The sequence below is a fragment of the Ctenocephalides felis genome, unplaced genomic scaffold (genome assembly GCF_003426905.1).
Source record: "Ctenocephalides felis isolate EL2017-DRISC unplaced genomic scaffold, ASM342690v1 CF-g0.4_SCAFFOLD_03571, whole genome shotgun sequence".
In the NCBI taxonomy this organism is placed as follows: Eukaryota; Metazoa; Arthropoda; class Insecta; order Siphonaptera; family Pulicidae; genus Ctenocephalides; species Ctenocephalides felis.
Genome location: NW_020539725.1, coordinates 36,574,426 through 36,598,968, shown reverse-complemented (window position 1 = coordinate 36,598,968; position 24,543 = coordinate 36,574,426). Strand labels below are relative to the sequence as shown.

At 28.0% G+C, this 24,543-nt stretch overlaps 5 protein-coding genes across 7 annotated transcripts; 3 read left to right on the top strand and 2 right to left on the bottom strand.

The window, feature by feature from the left end:
• The first annotated feature begins 1,206 nt into the window (after window positions 1-1,206).
• Window positions 1,207-3,318, top strand: LOC113385989 (E3 ubiquitin-protein ligase FANCL-like). Its single transcript, XM_026623805.1, has 5 exons — window positions 1,207-1,296; window positions 1,360-1,918; window positions 2,086-2,259; window positions 2,812-3,071; window positions 3,154-3,318. The coding sequence occupies exons 1-5, from the start codon at window positions 1,207-1,209 to the stop codon at window positions 3,181-3,183; spliced, it is 1,113 nt and encodes a 370-aa protein (XP_026479590.1). The 3' UTR covers window positions 3,184-3,318.
• LOC113385988 (NADH-cytochrome b5 reductase-like) lies at window positions 3,184-4,213 on the bottom strand. The gene has a single exon (XM_026623804.1). The coding sequence runs from the start codon at window positions 4,144-4,146 to the stop codon at window positions 3,184-3,186; it is 963 nt and encodes a 320-aa protein (XP_026479589.1). The 5' UTR covers window positions 4,147-4,213.
• A 241-nt stretch (window positions 4,214-4,454) lies between these two features.
• On the top strand, window positions 4,455-6,842 carry LOC113384714 (peroxisomal membrane protein PEX14). Of its 2 annotated transcripts, XM_026622475.1 has the most exons (5): window positions 4,455-4,677; window positions 4,746-5,024; window positions 5,232-5,467; window positions 5,855-6,061; window positions 6,738-6,842. In XM_026622475.1, the coding sequence occupies exons 1-5, from the start codon at window positions 4,624-4,626 to the stop codon at window positions 6,742-6,744; spliced, it is 783 nt and encodes a 260-aa protein (XP_026478260.1). In that variant the 5' UTR covers window positions 4,455-4,623; the 3' UTR covers window positions 6,745-6,842. The 2 variants fall into 2 exon arrangements, with proteins under 2 accessions (XP_026478260.1, XP_026478261.1); XM_026622476.1 differs by lacking the exon at window positions 6,738-6,842 and having other exon boundaries at window positions 5,855-6,065.
• A 1,585-nt stretch (window positions 6,843-8,427) lies between these two features.
• LOC113384979 (CTD nuclear envelope phosphatase 1 homolog) lies at window positions 8,428-11,867 on the bottom strand. 2 transcript variants are annotated; one of them, XM_026622768.1, is made up of 6 exons: window positions 11,628-11,867; window positions 10,849-10,915; window positions 9,736-9,926; window positions 9,259-9,487; window positions 8,702-8,850; window positions 8,428-8,609 (listed from the first exon to the last, which is right to left on the bottom strand). In XM_026622768.1, exons 1-5 carry the CDS (start codon window positions 11,715-11,717, stop codon window positions 8,705-8,707), a joined length of 723 nt encoding a protein of 240 aa, XP_026478553.1. In that variant the 5' UTR covers window positions 11,718-11,867; the 3' UTR covers window positions 8,428-8,609; window positions 8,702-8,704. The 2 variants fall into 2 exon arrangements, with proteins under 2 accessions (XP_026478553.1, XP_026478552.1); XM_026622767.1 differs by having other exon boundaries at window positions 8,443-8,609; window positions 11,619-11,867.
• A 5,161-nt stretch (window positions 11,868-17,028) lies between these two features.
• Window positions 17,029-21,445, top strand: LOC113385987. Its single transcript, XM_026623803.1, has 2 exons — window positions 17,029-18,003; window positions 21,314-21,445. Exons 1-2 carry the CDS (start codon window positions 17,029-17,031, stop codon window positions 21,443-21,445), a joined length of 1,107 nt encoding a protein of 368 aa, XP_026479588.1.
• The last annotated feature ends 3,098 nt before the right edge of the window (window positions 21,446-24,543 follow it).

The window sequence follows — 24,543 nt, the reverse complement described above, 5'->3', positions numbered from 1 at the left end:
TTTTTTTTTTATTACTTTTAATGTGCTGAATGTTTGACAATTTTTACTGGTTTAATATCTTCATTGTTTAGTATTTCATTAGTAATTAATGATTTTTTATTAGTTTTAATTACATACGCCCTAGTTTTTTAATACCAGCCACAGTAGCACTAACCTTATCAGTTTTATTGAATGTAAAGGAAAAATCATTTGGTCGAGTTTGAACCTTCCTTTTATTATTAATAGAGACTTTTCTGCTGAAAAAATAATTAATAATACTAAATAACTAATTGAATATATGGTGTTTTTAAGAAATATATTGTACCTTTTTATTGAACTTTTTATGTGTGTTAGTAGGAATAGCTACAATATTTAATTCCATTGCAGAAAATGTTTAGTTTAGTCAAATACTATTGCGAATTATTAAAATCCTGCATATTTGTGAATAAATAAAATGTTGTTTCAAAGCAAAATTTCACTAAACACCATGCACGTTTTTAGGCTATTGTCAGATATGAGGTTATGAATTAAAAGACAAAGACGTTTCTCGGTTTCTTTCTCCCGATTTTTACGTTTAGAAGGGATACTTAAAGGTTCCTCCGCTCAGAGGCGAGAGCGCTGCTTTTGGCATTCAAATTAATGGCGCAGAATTTGAAATGAAAATTAATGAATTTTAGTAATTGGGTATTTGAAACTAAATTTGGTATTACGATCGTATTGAATCGTATTTATAATAATACAATAATAACAAAAATATACTAGATAATCTTATATTATATTGATAAGTAGTGTTTAATGATTTAAAAAGGATGGAAATGCATGAAATTAATAGTCTAAAACTCGAGTTGAAAAGTTAATAGTATTATTGAATAAAACCATAATAGTTAATGATTTATGAATTCAAGCTTACAAGTTTCGTTGCCGATATTTTTATTAATTTTTCATAACATAATATTCTATCGAAAGAACTTTTTTAAACTTCGGTTAAAAATAATTGTTTCGGTTGGTACCTTTGTACGAATTTTGAATGAACGAAACATGAATGCTAAAATTTGGCGAAGTTTAGGCGTATGTATGTCAAAAACATGAAAAGAAAACAAAGTCAGATTTAAATGTCGTATTTTAACAATTAAGCTTATGTTTCTAATTATATGGATGCAGATAAATCTTGGTTATGCTAAAAAATTTAAAACGCTTAAAATTAATTAATTCATATACCTAAAGAATATGGATCAAATAAGTTTGTTGCAGAGGTTTCCATATTTATTACCGAAAAACAAAAGTTGTACTAAATATGGTGGATTTATTATCACTAATGTAAAAGTTTACATAAAACCATAAATATAATTATTGATCTTATATTCATGCTTGTTATTTTAGGATGAAGAATTTTTTGTTGATTTAAACGTACCTAATTATCCAAATTTGGATAATATCTCATTAGAAGTATATAATCAAAATGTTTTGCAAAATATAGAAAGTTATAAGTTCAATAATTCTAAAAGTTTATATGAATTTTTGCTGCAATTGGAAAGAAAATTGACACCAATATTGCCAAAATGCCAGCAGGATAATATTGGCATCAATTTAGATTTTATAAGAGAGTGTGAAATTTTGATTCGAAATTATGATGTAAACATTCAGATTAATTCTCAAATGAATGAAGTTCTTATTAGACATGATAATCATTATTTATTAATTGAAAGAGGGGGACAAGCTTATGTCCTTAAACAGCACAGTTTACCAGATTTTGTAAAGAATGAAGTTTGCAAAGAAATTAAAACTGATGGATCTTTATGTGTTTTGTTTAAAATATTTATTCATAATTTGAAAGTATTGGAAAGATTCTATGCTGACTTAGACGAAATAGACTTAGTATGCTATATTATTGATCCTTCACAACCATCAACAAGAGATACTCATAGACAAATATTATTGGGTAAATGAATTTAAATTCCAAATAATTGGTCAATAATCTTATAAAAATATCAAAAAAAAGGAGCTGATAAATACAGAATCCTGCATATATATATATATATATATATATATATATATATATATTTATGAGAAACATTTCTGAATTATAATTTCTTTTAATATTTGCAGATGATAATGTATCACTATATGTACAATTATCTCCTTGGTCTTATGGGGGAATACCAAAACTAACATTTATTGGACCTAATGAACAAGTAGACAAGTTTACAAATACTATTACCCGTAATTTAAAAAATTGGAAAAATGAAGTAAATTTATTTCGCAATTTGCTAACCATCTTAGGTAATTTAAAAAAATATCAACTTCAGAACACTAATGATTCTGAAGAACTTAATTTCTGTCTAATTTAAACACACAAAGCAGAGAAAAAAGTTTGTTGTTTAATATGAACTCTTATTTTTAAACTTAGTATTTTTAATAATTTGTGTAAAACTACTTTAACAAAGCGCATGGTTTATTGAAATGCATATTTCACTTACCCCACTTGCATTATTTTCATGGTGGGACAGCATGTAGAAAACATGCTGTGACGATGAATGCTACAGAGTTTAACCCATTCACTACTACTAGTCATAGCTAAGTAGTAGCTATATGTGCTTTTATTCAGCATATAACTTTTTTTTGTAAAAGAAAATATGAATCAGTTAAAAGAACAGAAACCGTGTCAGCCATTATAGTATATATATTTGATTCTTCAAAAATAATGCAGAAGGATAAAGTCTTGAAGGTCTATGCAAAACTATTTGAATATTTTCAAAACGTATTATCTATTAGATACACATTTATTACATGGTTAAAAAGTGGAATCACTTAAAGATCTTATTTGTATTATAGATTTAATGTATTTTCCAAGCAGAAAAAGTGTTGCTGAATCCTTAAATCAACCAACAAATGATTTAGTATTAATAAGTGATGGGGAATGTTGCATATGTTTTTCGAATATAGATAATTCTAAATTAGCCATGGTTATTTGTGAGAATAATAAATGCAGTAGCTATTTTCATGCCTCATGCCTTTATGACTGGTTGAGACCTATGGCTAATCGAATAACAACATCAGAAGTCATACAAGGAGTTTGCCCGAATTGTGAAAAGGTTAAAATGGAATATAATATTATAAATTACATTTAAAATAATCAAAGCTGATTTTCATATTATATTTTTTTGTTTATTTCAGATTATCTCTTGTCCACTAGTTGAGAAATGATTAAAATACATGTATTTTATGTTTAATTATTTGTGAATTTAATAAAGTACTTTCTATAATTTCACAGTATGTTTGATTTCCACAAATTAAAAAATAACACTCAGATAAGTTTTTGTCTTTTAGAATATTTTCAATGTCATGAGTTTGCATTCTGCGTTTATATATTGTCTCACTATAATAAGTACATTTGCATATATCAATACAATCACATTTCTCTTGGGAAGCTAAAAATATGCTGCTCTTAAAATTCCAAAATTGATTGAAATCTTGAATTTCCTTTCTAAATATTATTGATTCAATATCTCTAAAACAGCAATTTAGAGATATGATTGTTTCATCTATTTCATCTGCTAATATGCTATCTATAATGCAAAATATTGGAGCAATACCTATACCTTGGGTAAAGCAAACTAAAGTAGAAAATTTATATTGTAGTTTTAGTTTTTTGTAATTAAAATCCCCATATGGACCACGCCATAATGTAATGTCTCCTAACTTCAAAGATTTGAGATATTGGCTCATCTCTCCATCAGGCAGCATTTTGACTGCAATTTGAAAAAATAATTCATTAGCTGCTTGAGCATTTCGTATAAGTTTTAAATTGTTATAAGTGCAAATTAGTGGTGTATAAGGTCTGCTTAACTTAATTGCTTCGCCATTATCGAAATTTCCTTTCAAGATAAAGTACTGTCCTGGAATAAATTTTATCACATCATTAGCATTCGGATCAGGATGCTCAAAAGTATACAAATTTACACAAGATGTTATAGGCTCCGCTGATATTAATTTAAATGTTGTATATGCTGTTAATTTCAGAATATTATTGTTCAGTATCGGATTTGCATTTATTTTAGTTTTACGCGCGTTATATTCATTCAATTTCCTTTCATAAATGTCAAGAATGCATGGATTGCATCCTGAATTGCAGCAGTCTGAAGGCTCTGGTTTCTCAGGTATTTCCATTTGCCATAAGAAAGTGTTGCGATAAAGGAAAATTCGAGACCATACAATTTTTGCAAAAAATAATCAAAATGAATTTTACTAGGTAGAGTTTTACTTTCAGCAGTATATGCACTTTTTTGTATAAACCGATAAATATAATATTGTATTTACAACTTTGGTTTAAAAAAAAACTATTTTAAATATATAACTAAATTACTATAAATGTAAGTAACAAAATTTAACACTGTTCTCACTCAGTATAACAATATTTTTACGTTTAAGGAATGTTATTGCACTAACACTTGAACACTTGAACCTTGCCCTTACAGATGACAGCAGAGATATGTCAGAAAAGTTGTCAGCGTTTAGAGCTGTAGCAATAAATGTCGTTTTTAAAATATATGTCTTAATTTCATAAAACAAACACTTATTAATGATATATGTGTAACAATCAGTACTAATTGTTAAATCAGGAAAACATCAGATGATTTTATTAAAATGACACAAGAAGAGCAAAAAGAAGTAACGGTCACAGAAATAAGAGAAGATATTGTAAATATTTGTTTTAGATCAACTAATTTTTATTTATCAAAATTTTATTTAATTTTTATAATTATAAGGTCCAAACAGCAGTAAAATTTTTACAAAACCCTAATGTTCAAAGAAGTGCCATAACCCAGAAACAGCAATTTCTGAGGTCTAAAGGTCTTTCAGAAGATGAAATCCAAGCTGCTTGTGAAAGAGCTGGAGCTTTTAATATATTACCAACAATTCCACCAAATCCATCACCAATTACTACAATTTCAGCAGGACAATCAAGGTTGTCAAAAATTAGAGATATTTTAGGCAGCCTGGCTTTGTTTGGTAGTTTAGCATATGCAATTTACATGCTTTATAAGGTATTAAATAGATTTTTAAGAAACAACTTTATTAAATCAATTTCTGTTACAAATAATAAAAAATCTATAATTTAAAAATTTCAACTTTATTATTTATTAAAAATATGTGATAATATGAATAATTTTCTCCTAATACTCAAATAAAGTATTATCGAAAAACAATGCATATTTTTACTAAACAATCTTGATATTTAAATTTCTTTTTAGAGGTTTATTGAGCCATACTTATTTGTAAAAAGTCCCAAAAAGCGTAAAACTGTGGAAGAAAATATTAATGAACTGGCAGAAGTTGTGCATAATAATATAAAAGAAATGAAAGAAAACGTATCACAAATTAAATTAGATGTATCGAAAATTAGCCAACCAGATAACTATACCTTTAATCAACAGATAATAGATATTAAATCTGAGATTGGTTCATTAAAAAGTTTATTATTGAGCAGGTAATTATATATGACTAATTTTTGTTATAGAAGTTTAATATTTAAAAAAATGTAATAAAATTCATGCCAAAAAACATGAAGGCTAAAATAAAGTACATATAATTGTTGCCTATTGTTCTCTTTTTTGTTAATTCATTCTTTCAATAATTAACATAGATTTTCTGTATTAAATTCCACATTACAAAAACTTTGTGATTCCATCAAATGTACAAAATGATAAATCCAATAACACACTTTTCTGTTATTAAACACAAGAACAATTTGTGTTCTCAATTGTTTATTTTTCAAATTTTTCAAAGGAGTTATGGATTTTTATGGATCCATAGTATTTTTTCAATGTGGGAAATAAATAATTAAAAGTCTTATATATGTATATAATGTGTACAGGAAACAGTTTCCTTCTATTTCTACTGTTGTGCCCCCATCTATACCTGCATGGCAATTAACATCAGCTCAGCAAACGCACACTGATCATGATATTGCTAATGATAATGATTGCCATAAGGCTGAAGATTTGTTAGATAGCGGTTCAGGTTCTGGATCAAGCGAAACCGATGTTGTAACCAAAAACAGTGATAGCAGTCTCGAAATTATGTAAGAATAACAACAAAATTTAGATAAAATTTATTGAGTAATGTAGACTGTCTGGTGTTGATGATGCTATTTTAAAAACCAATCATTCCTAAAATTAGACAGAAATTTAGTGTTTGCAAACCAAGCATCTAAATCTTTTTTACACTATAGTCATTATTATATATATATATATATATATATATATATATATATATATCACAAAATTACAGTCTCACTCTATCTGAAAAAGAAACATATATTAGTTTAATTTTTATCTAACTCTGGTTTTCAAAAATCCATAAATAAAAAGTTGAAGCAAAATGTTAAAACATCTTATATATCCCTTATTTTCATTTAGATATCATAAATTGTTTTTCATTTGATACAACCTTATAAATGATTTGAACTGAGGATGAATGTTGTACTTTTGAAAAAATTCTTTATGAAAATATATAAATTTGTTCAATATAATACAATAACCATTTTAAAATATCTAAATTACATAACATCTTCGATGACGTTTTGTCACTTTTTGATCTGTTTTCAATCTCTTATCAATGGCTTGCAACAAAAACACAATGCACTATATACTTAAGATTTCAACTCCGTAACATGCACAGCACATATGCAAATAAAACATGTTTAAATATGAATTATATTTCTGTACGTTGGTATATTTAAAAAAAAAATATTCCAGATCATGAGTTCAAATGAATGATTCAATATCCTGAACTGAATCAAGTTATCAAAAATCAAGATCCCAAAGGTCACAGGTCGTATTCAATATTTAATGTTAAGTACCACTCTTTTACTTGAAATTATCTTTGAAGAAATAATGTAAAATGTTTGGTAGTGGATGTAATGAACTTATTGATGGAATGAATACATATTTTGATTATGTTATTTAAAGATATTTTTATTTATAATATTAGATTAACTTATTTGTTTTTGTACTCAATGTAGTGAACTTATTTTAGAATAAATTGATGTATACACATGAATGTTGTATGCCTTGAATTAATAACTATAGCTTTCATTTAAATTTTTTATTTATTTATATACAATCTATGTACATTTTTACAATAAGAAATAACTCTTAATGTAATAATTAAACAATTTGTTCACGTGTTTCAATACAATTTTGATCTCTGTACTTTAAAACCACATTTTTTTTTTAGAAATCAATTTATTCGTTTTAAGATCTTCATTTAAGAGCGTAATTAAAAATTTTTTTAAAAAAAAGGTCCTATTGTTTTGAAAAATGTTATTGATACTAAAATGATTGATACAAAAATAGTAAACTATACTTTTTATTATCGAAATTATTCTCTTTATCCTCCTTGATTAATTTCTCCCACAAAGAAGGTTGGAACATGTTCAAAAACGTTTGAGATCATTTTTATCAATCTATTTGTAAGAAGAAAAAAATTGTGGCAACAGTTGACCGAAAACGCAACAAGAATCAACAAATATTAAAAATAAAAGAACATTTAGATTTTCAATATATGTACAATCAAATACTCAAGAACTTCTCGCAATAACATCTCATATTAGAAAAGTAGAAATAACTATAAAGATTTTATAATATTAAATCTTTTGCCAAAATATTATAACTAAGTTATGGGAGGTTTTAATTATCACAATTTATTGATTAAAAGTGTAAAATTTTGAACAATAAAATATCACCAATCCTTCTATGACCATTATAATTTTGTGTATAAATCATGAAACATTATGAGCATTAATAGCAAAAAGAGAGCAATTTTATCTAGAATATTCAAAAATTTAATATAAAAAATTAATATTCACAATTACTTTAAATTTATTGGCAATAGAAGGATATCATTCTGTAATAATATGCAAAGTATACATATACATACATATGTACAGTATACATATACATTTGATTCTTTGGTAAATTTAGCTTATAAGTAAAATAATCTATCTTTCATCTTTACTAATGTACGGAAAATTGATACCAGACAAGCATAATCTTTTTACAACCTTAGGCATTATTTCACAACTAAAACAAGAGCTTCATAAATAATATTATATAAAATATCAACAATCAAATGTCTTATGACTTATTATTGATAATATACCTTTAAAATATCTGAACATTAATGTACTGCTGTGTATAATACACAGTAACGCAATTTGCAATGAATATATATATATATATATATATATATATATATATTCATTGCATTCATGGATGTATATATATATATATATATATATATATCCATGTATGCGTTTGCGTTATTCAATTTCTTTTGCGGAACAATAAAACAAATATTAAGTACATCAAATCACCTAAAATTGGTTTGAAATTTGGTACCTCTATTTATAAGATAGATATACCATTCCTTAAAAATATGCTTATGAACCCATTCATAATTCAATTCATTCATCAGATTTTCATACATTTTTACTTTTTATAGCTTTTGCAGTTTTTTGAACTATGATTTAATATGAGTAGAAATTGTTATTTACAGTTTGTAATATAAAGAAATGTATCCTTTGTATTTAATTTATAATGAGCCTACTTCATAGAATTTATTCAGTCCTAAAAGAAATTGTATAATTTAAGTACTGGTCATAGTGTTTTCACTAGTAGACATAAAATACATCATAGAATACAAAATTTTCAAATCTTACCTGCTACCATAATCTGTGAAGATGCAGATTTCTGGACAGAACAGATCTCACATCTTGTGTAAATCGTAATGCATCTAATACTGGTAACAAGGATAATAAAGCTGTATCCATTGGATCAGAAAACCATGATTTAATTGGTATAGCATTATCTAAAATAAAAGACAGTCCTATAAAATTTATATCATTAATAATAAAAAGTGATTTTAAATGCATTGTATTCCTAAAATTAATGTTGTTTAAAATAAAATGCTTCTGTAACAAATAAACCATACTATTTGCCATATATATTTTAATTAATAAAAATGATCTGAGTGTTTTACTCAGATATATTTTTCAATTCATCATGTTATAAACTTATATAAGGTAAAAATAATAAATAAGGGTAATAATGTTATGAAAGCTTAATTTTAAAAGATAATAAACAAAACTTTCATTGGGCTGCATATTGATTAAGAAGTTATAATATTAATATATAATAATATAATTCAATCTGAATTTTATCTGTTAGTTTAAAGATATCACATTATTAATATGCTAAATAAAAAAAAAGTTTATACCTGGATAACCTCTATAAGCTCCAGGAGAATTATCAAGAATAAAAACTCTGTTCAAATCAGCACATATAGCTGAAAGATCTTTAGTATAAGAACCGAGATCTGGTGTGCAATGTTGTCTATAATAGCGCCTGCGTAAGATGCCACGTCCGTTATCTAATTTGTCCGCCACTGCAGCACCGTAGATTTCCATACTGGCAGTAAAAACTACAAGATCATACCATTGTGAAACCTAAAATAAAAACACTGCTATGATAATACAGAACACTGCAAAACCACAAAATCTCTATGTGACAGTATTAACACATTACAACTTCAACAGCAGAATAAAAAATTGTTTGAGTATGTTTTTGCAAAAAATCTTGAACTGGAGGGTGAAAATATATATATATATATATATATATATATATATATATATGTATATAAATTTATATTTATATATATCATACACAAATAACATCAATTGCTAATAATACTTACAATATCTAAAAAAAAATCTACATGAGGCCTTTTGTGAACAAAAAATCGCACAGGATGCTTGTCTATTGTAACTTTTAATATGAAATCAGGAGGTGTCCCAGGTTTTACAGATGATCTTTGCATTGCATCATGATGAGAATGTATTAAGGTTTCATCCAAATCCAATACTAGTGTTTTACGTTTCACAATACCTTATAATGATAAAATAGTCCAATTATCAGTAATATATTTCTTTTTATACTATAAATAACTGATATATGTAACATGTAATAATATGTAATAATACCAATCAATATGCATGAATTAATTGTATATGATTAATAGTTTGAATAGTTATTATTCTGACTTTAAATAAATAATTATAAATTTATATATATTTTATATTTATGTATATTTTAAAATTAAATGAAAACTTATTTGAATACTCTACAAAAATTAATCAGAATAAAAATAAAAATATCAATAGAGACAGATAATTCTTGATATATTTTTCAATTTCTATTACATTTGTTCAAAATTACCAGGTGATTTTTTTCTCAGGATTTTGGATTTTGATTTTGTTGAATGATCTTTCACCACATATGCATGCACTAACGTTTCATCTAAATCTAAAACTAATGTCTTTCTTGGTAGAAAATCTGAAAGACATGTGACAGGAATCATGTAGGGAATAAGGATTAAAAGACAAAGAATGGTTTAAAGATAATTCTTGCAAGAATTTTGAAGCTATACACAAACACATTCACATAAATAGATTCTATTTTCAGATAAAGTGGTACTTTCACCTATTTTAATAAAATAAGTTTGTAGAGATAAAGTTGATGAGCGCACGATTTTCAACACATTTAAGCAACGTGCATACTTATTTTATTACCAAAGATTCTCTAACATTTGAAACCTCTACAAATTTATTTTATCTACATTATGATAAGAGGGCAATCTTATCCGAAAATAGATGTAACCAGAACCAATAACTTAACTAATGTATCTTAAATATTATAAATAAAATGAAAGAAAAATCAATGTATCTAGATCAAGTTATGACCAACAAGATGAAGAAAAGCAATAATTTTTTTTAAATAACAAGAATGTTAGAAGTAAAAATATACTTACTTAACCTATGTCTCGATATTGGCGATAATGGATACAGTTGATATTTCACGGGCTGATGTTGAACCCACTGTAAATCATTTTATGTTTTAATCGAAGTATTTGACATCTTATGAAATTTAGAGACAATATTAACAAAATTTGTCAATTTTTGGTGAACTGTAGTCAAAACTTTTAAAATATACTAATAGAAAAACTACATGAATTAGTTATTGGGTATAATATATATTTAATAACTAGATAGTTATTAGTATATCTAGTTAAAACCATAAACTTAAACCTATTTCTTTCCATAAAACCCAATAATTTCATTTAACTAGAATAATTGACAAATTAAATAAAGCAGCTTTGATTTATCCTTAGTGCAAATAAAACAATGAGTTGATTAACTAACTCGAAGAACAAATCTTAATTAACATAAATTTAATATTTTCACAAGATTAATCTGTTTAATGATCAAGTATACAATAAATTTATAATAAAGCAAGAAACTTGCATTGCATATTGTAAACATAGTGCATGTAATCGATAGTGTTATAAACAACATAATTAATTCGTTTACCGTTTTACAAAATAAGCAAAATATTAACATATAATTTACCTTTAAGATATTTTTATATGTTTTTAGAAATAGCTGCAGTATCTTCCGTTACATAAACAATCACATACAAGGAGATATGTCAAACCCTATATCAAAATGAACAATACGCCTTTATAACATTTTTATCACGTAAATGTCGTAAACAAAAATTTAATATTATTATAATACTTACTGCTCTTACTTGTTTTTTAAACATAAAACACAAACATGTCCATACTTTTGATGCCACAACATAAAACGCATGCAAGCCCATTTGCAATTGTTTAAGCATTTGTAAGTTTTTATAAAGTAACTTTGGGGAAATAAATTATTCGTTAATAAACTTAATAGACAAAAATTTTGAAAACATTACTTTTGAATACATCATGACCTAATACTTCGAGTTTGAAGTTTCTTAGCGGCCATGATCGACTTACTGCAATTTTGTGCCCATACCAACGTAACAAAAATTTCAAGTTGCATAATAAAATTAGATCTTGACAGTTGCTATCTAAGCAACGAAGTTAGGTTTATATAGTTTCAAATGCCGAAACGGCTGAAACCATGCTTATTTATCTATGGCTGAAACCGTTTTACATGTGGTGACCCACGTTGTTTCTTTTAATTGATAATTATTTCATTAACTTCCCGTAGGGTCAATTATCAGTAACGGACCGAAAATCGAAATCAAAAATTTTTCTGAACATTTTAGCATATCTCAGAAAAAATGGATGTGAGTGTGTTTTGTGTGTCCACAATTTTTTGTCCACGTTTTCGGGCGCACGGATCAACCAATTTGAATGATTCAAAAAACATTCGATTTCTATTGATAGGGTGCCGTTATGGAGATACGCAGCAAATAGTGCAGAAAATATAAATAGAGTTTTTGAGAGAACGAAGCATCCGATTTGAATGATCCAAAAAACATTCAATTTGTAATGATTGGGAGAAGTGGTGATTAGTTTTTGGTGAAGGCAAGTCTAGCCATTTTGAAGATACAGAGTTAAATGTACAAAAAATGCAGTTTTTGAGAGAACTAAGCATCCGATTGGAATGATTCGAAAAACTTTCAGCTTGTGTTGACAAAACAATTGCTTTTGGAAACAAACTTATTTTATTTTCTAAAAAAAATGTATATCGAAAATAATTCAGATTAATTTATTAATTAATTGTGGCTAAAGTAATAAAGCTCACATATATACTTTAAATATATAAATTTAACTTTGTAATTCCAGTTCCGACTAGGACACCGAGGAGTGCGGATCGTTTAAAGGTAAATAAAACTAGTGTTATATACCTGAGTGATTGAAATATTGAAGGCAGTTCAATGGATTATAAACCATTCGAACCGGGTGGATTACCGGTTTCGACAGGTATAGATAAGAGGATTAACAGCTCGGAAATCGAGACAGGTAGTCAAATAGTCAAGTCGATGAATATTATTAACGATGAGGAAATTTATATTGATGATGAAATGAATAGTGATAAGTCAGAGTTTTACGAATGTGATTACGAGCAACCTAATAACGGAGGTAATGAAGTGCAAAATTCAGCTAATAATCCGAGCAGTTCGAAAAATATAGCTAAGATAAATATCACAAATTTGGATAAGAATAAAGATATTAAATATAAATCAGATAAAAAATTCAAACGTAATTCGAATAAAAAGAAGTTCAATATATCGGAAGAATTAATTAAAAATATTGTAAAAATCGAAACAAAGGATGGTGAAGTGTTAGTGTTAAATAATATTAAAAATAAAGAAACCCCAAGTTGTGATGCGAGTGTAAATAACAAAAGTTGGAGCGAAATGATAGAAGAAGAAACCATTACAAATAATGAAGAAAATAACTTTTATAATTCGAATGATGAAGGACCATATACAATATTTGCCGAAGCAATTGACAATAACATTGGAAGATTTCACAATCTAGCATTGGGAAGAATGTTATTCAAACAAGAACCAAACATAAGTAAAAATATCATAAATATAACAAAAATTGGAAAAAATAAAATCAAATTATTATTTAAAAATTACACGTATGCAAATAAACTAATAAAAGAAAAAATTCTTGAAAAATTCAAAATAAGAACGTATATTCCGAAACACAAATTATATAGAAGCGGAATTATTTTCAATGTTGATCCGGACATGGATGAGCAGGAAATTAAGGAAGTGATCAGATCAGATATTGAAGTAGTAGACATCAAATGTATTAAAAAAAGAAATGTAGATAAGCAAAATCTAAAAAGTCAAGCGGTTAAACTGGTATTCAGAGGAAACTACTTGCCAGAAGTTATATCAATGTATTCTGTTAGATGTCCTGTTAGTCCATATATTCAATCAGTGATACAATGTCATAATTGCTGGCGGTTTGGACATATAAAAATGAATTGTAAGAGCAAAATAAGATGTAAAAATTGTGCAGCTGAACATTCCCACGAACAATGTCATATCGCCACAGAGTTTGAGTGTACTTTATGTCGAGAAAAGCACCAGGCAAATAACAAAGAATGTAAATTCTTTAAACTAAATAAGGAAATAAAAGAAATAATGGCTCTTCACAATATATCATATTTAGAAGCAAAAAGGATGATTCAGAAGAATCGATATGTGGATGCAGTTAAAAGCAACCCATACAATCTGGAATATAACTCATCATTCCCAAAACTAAGGAGTAATATAATTATGAACAACTATAATAATAAATATGAGATATTAAATACATTAGAAGAACAAGAATTAAATATCGAAAAAGACAGATTAATGGTAATTAAAAAACCAAGAAATATTATAGAAAAACGCCGATCAGAATACTTGAGACATATCGGCCGAAGTAATAAAGAACAAGTATCTCAAAAGAAAACCCAGGAACTCGATGTCATGGACAGCAATAAAACGAATAAGATTGAAGAAAATAAAAGACAACTAAATCACTTCATAGAACTGGCAATGAAGTTAAGGGAAAAAATAGAATCTGAGAGAAACAAAGATTGCAAAGAATTAGAGGAAATTATATATAATCTGAAATACGATATCCACACCATTGGTAAATATTTAAACCAGGCTAATAAAACAGATAAAGGCATAAGTAATGTAAGTCAAGTACATAACAAAGGATGTGAGGATAATTCTAACGGAAGGTAGAAGATATAGAAGACTCCCTTTAGATAGCATCTGCAAATTATAAACCAATAAACAAACATGGACAATTTTAATATACTTCAACTAAATTGTAGGTCATTACTAGCAAACAAAGAAAGCATAGAAAGCCTGATGTACCATAAGAAAATTCATATTGCTGCTCTAACAGAAACTTGGCTGAAACAAGGACAAAAATTTAACTTCAAAGATTATAAAATATTTCGAAGTGACAGACACGATGGTTATGGTGGCTCAGCCATACTGATCAGAAACAGTATTATCTGTGAGGAATTCAAACATTCTCAGAACAACCGGGATATCCAAATGACTGCTGTTATAATTAAATCGACTACCCCATTTTGCGTGGTATCCATATATTGCTCACCTCAAGCCACAAAGGATTTATATTTAATCCGAAATCTTATTGAACAAATTCCAGTTAGACTAATCGTCACCGGAGATTTCAATAGTAAACATATAGCATGGGGAAACGAAATAATAGACAGTGGAGGCGCTATAATGTATGATATTGTAGATAGTCTTAACTTAGTTGTCTTGAATGATGGAACTCATACGACTATACAGACTATTAAGAAAAAATCTTCCGCCATTGATCTATCCTTTTGCTCGACATCTATTCATGACAGGATTCATTGGAGTGTAATTCCTGAAAATGTTGGTTCTGACCATTTACCAATTATAATAAAGTTGCATTTCAAATTTAATACAAGGATGCGTTGGTATCCCGGTAGAAAATGGAACACTAAACAAGCAAATTGGGAAAAATATGGATCAGAGATTGAAGATATTCTGGAGACCTCAACAATTCCTTCGAACTGCGAAGAAAAATATAAGTTTATCCAAGATACCATAAATAAAGCGGCAGCAAAACACATTAAACAATATAAAGTATCGGATACCTTTAAACCGGCAATATGGTGGGACAATGACTGTGAGATCCAAACAAGAAGAAGAAACGAAGCCTTTAAGAAACTAAGAAATGAATTTAACTACGAAAATTACCTGAGTCTACAAAAAGTAATAGCACAAACTAAACGACTGTTTAAAACAAAGAAAAGAGAAAAATGGCGTGAGTTAATAAATTCGTTCAATATGAATACAAATATTAACAAAATTTGGAACACTATCAAAAAATTGAATAATAAAAATAATAGACAGAACCAACATCATCAAATGAACGATGACTTTTACGAGGCAATTCTTAAGACCCATACTCCCGATTTTGTTCCTGGACCTGCCCTATTTAATCAAGAGCGGCCGGAAGACTGGATTGATGACAATGAACACGAAGAAATTAATGGACGCATCAAATATGAGGAACTTGAACTGGCGCTAAAGGAGAAAAAAGACAGCTCTCCGGGATTCGACAACATAACATATATCATGATTAACAGAAGCCCTAAAGCATTAAAAAACCTAATAATTGAGATGTTCAATTATATATTGCTTTCGAACTGGATTCCAGAAGAGTGGAAAAGAGCGGTATTAGTTCCCATACTAAAGCCACAAAAAGATCCTAGTGATTATAAGTCTTATAGACCAATAATGTTACTACCTTGCCTTTCAAAAATATTTGAAAGTATTCTAGAAAAGAGATTAGAATGGCATATAGAAAAGAATACAATATTAAATAAATATCAATTCGGTTTCAGGAGAGGAAAAGGCACGATTGATTTACTCAGCGAACTCCTTGTGGATCTATATGGCGCGTTGACAGAAAACAAATATGTTCTATTAGTTACGACAGATGTTGAAAAAGCCTATGATCATGTAGATCACCAAATACTCAAAAATAAATTAACAAAAATAAATATTCCAAACACAATTACTAGCACTATTATGTCACTTCTATCCGATAGAAAGATTTATGTTAGAAACCAGAATCGACTTATAGGTCCAAGAATAACTTTTAATGGTATCCCTCAAGGCTCGATTTTAAGTCCAATATTATTTAACATCTATACGTCGGATTTCATAGAGACAGAAGGGACAAAAGTGAAAAAATTACAATATGCAGATGATTTAGTCATGTATATTTCTTCGCGATCATTACAGGAATGTAGTGATGAAATGAACAGCTCTTTAAGAAAAGATTTAGAATGGATGCGGGACAATAAACTCACACTTGAACCTCAAAAATCTAAATGCATTCTATTCACTAGGCATAGGCTCCCAAGAAATTACATCAGTATAAATATAGACTCGATTCAAATTAAAATATTGGAGAACATCAAAATTTTAGGAATGATATTGGATACAAAATTATCCTTTAACAAACACGTTAATGAAATGTTAGCTAAATGTGAAAAAGGAATGAATATCCTAAAACGAGTAACTGGCACCACTTGGGGTGCACATCCCAATATCTGTCTCTCGTTTTACAAAGCCGTTATTAGACCCCGGATGTCAAATTTATGGAGGAAGTTTTAAAGGGATAATGGATAGACTAAATAGAATACAATATGCAGCGTTAAGAATATGCTTGGGAGCACTGAAGTCGACACCTACAAATTCGCTGTTGGCTGAAGCTGCAGAAGCTCCTTTAGAGATAAGAAGACAGGTTATAACTAATAGGTTTTTGATTAAAAAATTTAATTATGATCATGCATGGATACACAACTGTTTAGAGCCACTTGCAGTTCTGCATTTTGAAAATAGATTCTGGTACAAAAAACCAATACCACCTTTAATTGCTGGGTTCCATACACTTAAACCACTAGAAGAAGAAATGATGGTAAATAATAGATTAACATACTTCACTATGTCTTGGAAAGGCACGTTACCTAAAAAGTACATACATTTATCAGATGATTTCGATAATGAAAAGAAGATAGACAAGAAATTAATAAATCTGAAACTGAACAACTTAATGCATTCAAGATGGAAAAATTTTATTCAAATATATACCGACGGTTCAAAGACAGATAATGGGGTTGGATGCGCAGTTTGGATCCCAAGTCAAAACAAACAACTTCAAATTAAAATGCCCGATTGGGCTACAATATTCACGGCGGAAGTGATGGCCATTAATAGAGCATTAGACCTAATCAGGAAACATAAATTGGAAAAAGTTATAATTTTGTCAGATAGTAAATCTGCTTTACATGCTTTAAATATACCTAAATATTTTGGCAATCCACTAATTTTCGACAGTATTAGAAAGATAGAAGATTTAATTAAAAAGAAGCATAATATCGAATTAATATGGATAAGAGGACATGCGAATATCATCGGAAATGAGATCGCGGATGGGCTGGCCAAAGATGCACATAGCACACCCTCGATTGTAAATAAAATTCCTGCAGTAGACCTTAAAGGAATTGTTACAAAAAATGGAATGTCTCAATGGCAAAAGGTATTCGATCAAGACTCACGTTTGAAAGGAAGACTTTACCAACCGTGTAACCCGAAGGTATCGAGAAGGACATGGTTTCAAAATATTAAATGGAATAGGAGAGAAATAACAACAATCTGTAGACTAAGGCTATCACACACAAGGAGTAACAGTCATCTATTCAGAATCGGTATCAAAGAAGACCCATTTTGTGCTTGTAGTATCATATTAGACACATTGGACCACATATTTTGGAATTGCAAATTATATAAAAATGAACGGAAGAAATTATATAAAAGACTACAACAGCTAAAAGTACAATTTCCAGTAAATGCAAGACACATTATTAGTGAGAGTAATATAGGAATATATAGAGTGTTGCTGGATTTCATGAATGAGTGCAATATAAAATTGTAGTGACTTATAGAAATCAAGTTAATGAAGATATGTTATTAATAATGGTTCTTGTTTTTGTATATTCATACAGAAGAAATATTTTGTAATGTATAGTATTGTATTTTATAATATGTATTCAATGGATATTGGCTAAAATGTTTGGATAAAACGAGGCCATTTTAATAAAAAAAAAAAAAAAAAAAAAAAAACTTTGTAATTCAGTTTATATAATTCTTATAAATATTAGGCAGTATTACGGTATTTATAATAATCTATTTGAAAACATTCAAAATTCCTCGAACATTTCGTTACGGTACGGGAAGTTCCAGCAATTTGCCTTGAGGCACGATGCCATACACCCTACCAGTTATTTTAACTTTTTACATAGTTTGAAAACAAATAGTTCACGCTTGCGGCAAGTAATTTTAGTCATGTACTTGTACCTCAAACAGTCAATAATGGGTTAATATCAAAACGAATCAACTAATTCATAAGATTTTAATAATAAATTAGCATTATGTGTGTATATAGGCATTTTGGATAGATTGACCCCAACTACTTACGTAAACTCTATTTTTCAGTATATTAGAAGTATAGTCAGAATTAAAAATAAAATCTGAATTATTTTCGATATACAAAAATTTTTTTTTTGAAAAAAAAAAAGTTTAAACAAAAATTTTTTTTCCAAGATCAATTATTTTGTTAAGACAAGCAGAAAGTTCTTTGAATCATTTAAATCGGACGTTTAGTTCTCCTGCCTTTGCGAAAAACTAATAAACACTTTTCCCAATAATTGCTAATTGAATGTTTTTTAGATCATTCAAATCGGATGCTCCGTTCTCTCAAAAACTCGATTTCTATTTTCTGCACCCTTTGCTTTTTATCTCCGTAACTGCTGGACCTGCCTATGCCGAAAACTAATCAGCACATCTCTCTATCAATAGAAATCGAATGTTTTTTGAACCATTCAAATCGGTCGATCCGTGCGCCCGAAAACATGACTGAAAATTTTATCCATATATACATACACACACGCTCACATCCATTTTTTCTGAGGTATGCCAAAATGTTCAGAAACCTTCAAAACATCGAGAAATGTAAAAATTTTCAATTTCGATTTTCGCCCCATTACAATAACTTACCCTACGGAAAGTTAAAAATGTTTTATTATTGTTTTTAACTTTGTATAACATGCAAATTATGGGTTTGAAATCGAGCTAATTAACTATTCATAAAGTTCAAAATGATCTAGTCACTAGATCTTTTTCTAGCAATTGTTTTTAGTTATTTGTTAACATGTATTTACAAATACTTTAACGATAAAATACTAAAAAATCATAGAAACTAAAATAACTCCTAAATGCTTGCAATACCATTAAAAATATTTTTTCCGTTCGTCATCTTAATGTGATGTTTTCAGTAAATAGGGGTGGTTTCTGGAGTTAATATTATTGCTAAATTCTGTGAAATTGTTAGCACAATATTATAAGTATAGATTATTTAAACCAAATACATGTCCTAATTATAAAAAATGTGCTTCACTTTGATAGTGAATTTAATCCGGTCATCATTGACAATTTATCTGGCTGTGAATAAATTGAATCTCATGCATTCCAAAATATTATAAGAAAAAAATTATAAAGAATGTATTTTTATTCTATTAGTCTTGAATTTATCTATAAATATTTACATTTTGGTCATTTACATTGGCTAAATTATTTGCGATTTATATTCAATTTTTGTTGATAATTTTAGTTGAACCTGTGTAACGTATAAAATAATATATATTCAGTATAATTAAATATTATATATATATATATATATAACGGTTCAAGTAAAAAGTTCTTAGCTTTTCTTCGGTCGTTCAAACCATCTACTCATTTATTTGATATGATATTTTCTCAAATGTGTTACCAGAGAGAAAGGGCGAGTTTCAAACGGAAGTTGTTTAAAATTTTGATAATTTTTTGAAAGATTAATGCAACACCTTTTATACTCATTGTCAGGTAATATGATAGTTCGACAACTAAAAGAAAATGCTTGGAACTTTTTACTAGAACTGGTATTTAATAAACGCTACTTCGTTCAGAGCAAAACAGCATATGTGCAAAATTACCGTCTATTGGACCCTATATTAAGAGCTTCAAAATAAAAACAAGATTATGAAGTAACATAATGACGCTACATTAAGATGTTTTTAAGAAAATACCTTTATTAAACATAAATGGAATAGAATTCATAAGTCATATAAGCATGAGATTTTATAAATTTAAATTATTATTATAAATCTTTATTATTTGTAGAATATTTCATTTCTAAACTATATTTTTTATATACAAAGTTCGTAATGCAATAGCATTAATTTGAAGAAAAAGAAATTCTCAATTTTTAGTAACAATTACGAAAATTATTGGTCACAGTTTTATGGTATAATTATGCAAAAAATACCATCACAAATAAGAAATTCAAATTCTCATCAAATACCATCTTGACTAAAGTTCTTTATCATTAATTTTGATACTAGTACTCATAAAACCAAAGCAAATGAAAAAACAAATCTCATTTATTTGTACAGCTATAATCGATCTTTCAATGTATATAAATTTCGATTCATTCGATCATTTTGAGAATATCTTTTTCCCCAAACAAATAGGTTCAGCGCAAAGCGCATAATAAAATTTATTAAATATATTATATTTGCAGTTGAGAAACCAACAGCTAGTAACAATAAAAATCTACTAATAATCATTTAATGGAACAACTTTAATATTAATTTATTAAATTATTTAATAAATATCCAATCAATAATTACGAAACGATTTTACGTAAATTTAGTTAATTGATTTTCTTTTAAAACTTGTTTCACTTTAGTTTCACTTATACGAAGTTTTCGACATCACCTCCACTGAGAAGGAATAATATTCTTTTTAACTTCTCGTAGTGTAACTTATAGTAATTATCATTTAAGTTGTATTTAATGCGCAATTTTTAGGTAATCTTAAAAATAAAAGTTATTAGACATTATGAAACTGATGTTTCGGGTCAACTCAAAGGTAAAGCCTCATGGAGTGCATGCATATGTGTCAGCGAACTCCATAATGGTGGTCTCTCGCCCGATACCTAGAATTACAGATAAAGTTTTTGAACTTGCGATTTAATATATTACTATAATTTATTATATAACATAGCCTCTATAGTTATAAATAAAAATTTTAAAAAATTGGTATTACACAAAAAATAGTGTGTAAGAATAAAGTCGGGTAAATGCTAAAGTATCCTTACTAGAGAATGCAATACCGATGGAAAATTTCAATACCGGTATTTCGGTAATTTTTCATTTAAAAACCGGAATACCGGTAAGTTACTGGTATTTTTATTATCTTAACCAAACGTAAACAAAATTGAAAGTTACTAGTACAAATATAAAAAAATGTATATACAACTACAACTATATTCACGTAAACAATAAAAAAAAACAATAAGTTTATTATTTTAAATAATAATTTAACAAAAGTATATGCAATTGCTTAATACATTATCACTATCGAGTATACTGAGTACTTTTCACCAAAAACAAACTTATGAGCAAGAAAGGCCAAAAACTCATAAAAAATCATATTACATTATTATAATAAACTGAATTGTCTATATCCGATGTGTTAAACTAGCATACTCTCCAATATTTAAAAAAATAATTTCGCTACACTAATTCAAGATCGTATTCTTTGTCGAGATAAATAATAAGTTACTATAATTGTTGAGTATTGTTATTTAAAACAATATGATGCTTCTATAGTATTTTCAAACCTCGAAACGTTTTCGAAGAATAATATTTTATAATTGTAATAAGAAGCAAAAATATTTAGTAATTATCATAATTATTATGTATAAAGTTAAAAAATAATAAAGATTACGCAGAGGTAATCTATATGATATAAAATATTTTGGCGCAAATATCACTTAAAAAACCGTTACATTTTTACAAAAGATGAAACAAACATCATTATCTATCAGTCCAATTCTATTTATTGTAACACGATATGAAGCCCTTTGGAAAGCAATAAATATTCAGTTTAATGACGAGTTGAGATAATATTTGACATTTGTTTATCTTATAGAATCACTTGAAGATATAGCTGTTTATGCGATTATGGAATTTAAAGATAAATTTGTTCCGAGAAATTTAAACTTTAAGGTATTATGTATCAAATAACGCTTATGTAAAAATACTGAAAATACCGGTATTTTTGGAATAAATACTGCCAAAAAATCGGGCGGTTTACCGGTAATTCGGTATACCGGTATTGCATTCCCTAGTAAGGAGTATGTTCACGCCAAAATCAAAGCATGCCATATATTGATATAGAAACAAAAGCAATCAAATCAAAAATCATCATAAAATTAAATCAATCAATACAATGAAATAAAACTTTGAAAACATTGCACATACAAATACAATTTGTAGTTAATTTTAAAATAAACGCAAAATATCACAATTAAAGTGTTTTAAATATCATTGGTCCTTCGAAAAATCAATCAAACGAAATAAACATTGGTTAGGAAAATTTGAGAATAATGTTTGAAACCATTTTGAAACTTCGGACAAGCATTTTTTCGGTTTTCTTTTATACCGATTTCTTTTTTACTGAGATGGTAATGAAATTTGATTTATACAGTGAATGAATTTATTTGTTTTAGAACAATGAACTATCCAATTGAAGAATTGAACAATCTCTTCTCTTGTCATTTCCCAAATAAGGAAACCCACTTATAGTTTATTTACTATTGACCTCAGATGTCGTCCAGAACATCATTCTAAATTTTTTTGGTTTTGATTCGATGAAATCGACATCACAAATAACATTATTTTTCAGCGGTCAAATGACCGACCGCGGTAGTTAGGCCAGATAACAATTTTTTTTCGGAAAAATAAAAAAATAATTAAAATCAAAGTGTAAAAAAAATAATAGTATGTTCTAAGAATTGTCATATAGTTTGATATTGGTATTTTAACGTTTAAAAATGTCTAAGTTAATACAGTTTGACAATTGAAACGGTCATTTTGACCGGCCTTGGTAGGTTTAGTATTGATAATTCTTCTTCTAGTTGAGATAAATAGTTTTTGTTTAGTATACTACATGTTTATCCATGGTATACTAACACTAGGTCCTCCATGTATAAGCGCGTGTGGCGGGTGATTTTCGGCTAGCTCTCTTCCCATTGTGTCGGTTCCGTTCGTATCTGTATCTGGCGTCATTAACTCAACCTGAAATATCTCAACGTTAAAGAAATATTAATATACAATGGAGATAATTATCAACAGTTTTTCTACATATTGGCCTAGCTTATATACGATTTAATTTGGTTTAACGCCGTTCATATTTTTCACGTAACATATCGTGTGTTGAACCCTTTATTGACAGAAGAGCTGATTAAAAAACAACTATAAATTCATAAGTACAGTAGAAACTCTATTAACCGCACTAATAAATTGTTATTTAGATCAGAAAAGATATGGTTTTTTGTATTTACTGTCGGTTGAAACGGCTAATGAAATTGATTTATAAAATTATATTCACCTGTGTTTGCTCCGGATCTGACTTTTCTTCAACCACGGTATCTAGTTCCTGCGAAGGAAAGCCCCGACTCATTGTCTATCGGGTTTTAAAGTTATGGGCCTAGCATTATGAGGTCCGGCTGAAATACAATATAAATTAGTTTTAAATATAATGAAATAATTTTTGTAAATTATTTATATATTATCACACGTTCTTAGCTATGGGACACTGCTTATTACTAAAAAAGTTGTTATTAGTAGGCAATCTTATTATAGTCTTAACCTGTTCTTTTTATTATTGGATGCTATTAGAAGATAAACCCACAGTCGCCTTTCCAATTGGAATGCTGCTGCAAAGTAAGTGCTATTTTCACTTGGAAACATATTGCTATCTATATTTCTAAGTAAAAACGGATATCACTACGGCTCGACATCAAGCTGTCGGAGGAAAGAATGAAACCCGGATTTTCTGATTTAAATTCGTAACTCCAACCATAGATAAACAAGTATAAAGTGGCTCTAACCACTAATTAACAGGGAGCCGACACAATGAATAATGAAAAAAACACATATCGAAAATAACTATTGTAATCTTTATGAATATATGTCCATAATTTTTTGTAAGCATTTCGTGAAACGCTAATCAAAATAAGATAAAGGAAATT

Excerpts from the sequence above, each read along its gene's own strand:
- LOC113385989 (XM_026623805.1), top strand. The coding sequence starts at position 1,207 with ATGGATCAAATAAGTTTGTTGCAGAGGTTTCCATATTTATTACCGAAA. Across the intron at positions 1,297-1,359 it reads GTGGATTTATTATCACTAAT|GATGAAGAATTTTTTGTTGA; the intron begins GTAAAAGTTTAC and ends TTGTTATTTTAG. Across the intron at positions 2,260-2,811 it reads CAATTTGCTAACCATCTTAG|ATTTAATGTATTTTCCAAGC; the intron begins GTAATTTAAAAA and ends TTTGTATTATAG.
- LOC113385988 (XM_026623804.1), bottom strand. The coding sequence starts at position 4,146 with ATGGAAATACCTGAGAAACCAGAGCCTTCAGACTGCTGCAATTCAGGA.
- LOC113384714 (XM_026622475.1), top strand. The coding sequence starts at position 4,624 with ATGACACAAGAAGAGCAAAAAGAAGTAACGGTCACAGAAATAAGAGAA. Across the intron at positions 4,678-4,745 it reads CAGAAATAAGAGAAGATATT|GTCCAAACAGCAGTAAAATT; the intron begins GTAAATATTTGT and ends TATAATTATAAG. Across the intron at positions 5,025-5,231 it reads CAATTTACATGCTTTATAAG|AGGTTTATTGAGCCATACTT; the intron begins GTATTAAATAGA and ends ATTTCTTTTTAG.
- LOC113384979 (XM_026622767.1), bottom strand. The coding sequence starts at position 11,717 with ATGCTTAAACAATTGCAAATGGGCTTGCATGCGTTTTATGTTGTGGCA. Across the intron at positions 10,916-11,618 it reads TTAAAAAACAAGTAAGAGCA|TGGGTTCAACATCAGCCCGT; the intron begins GTAAGTATTATA and ends AATGATTTACAG. Across the intron at positions 9,927-10,848 it reads AATATCGAGACATAGGTTAA|GTATTGTGAAACGTAAAACA; the intron begins GTAAGTATATTT and ends TATCATTATAAG.
- LOC113385987 (XM_026623803.1), top strand. The coding sequence starts at position 17,029 with ATGGATAGACTAAATAGAATACAATATGCAGCGTTAAGAATATGCTTG. Across the intron at positions 18,004-21,313 it reads ACCAACCGTGTAACCCGAAG|GTAATCTTAAAAATAAAAGT; the intron begins GTATCGAGAAGG and ends CGCAATTTTTAG.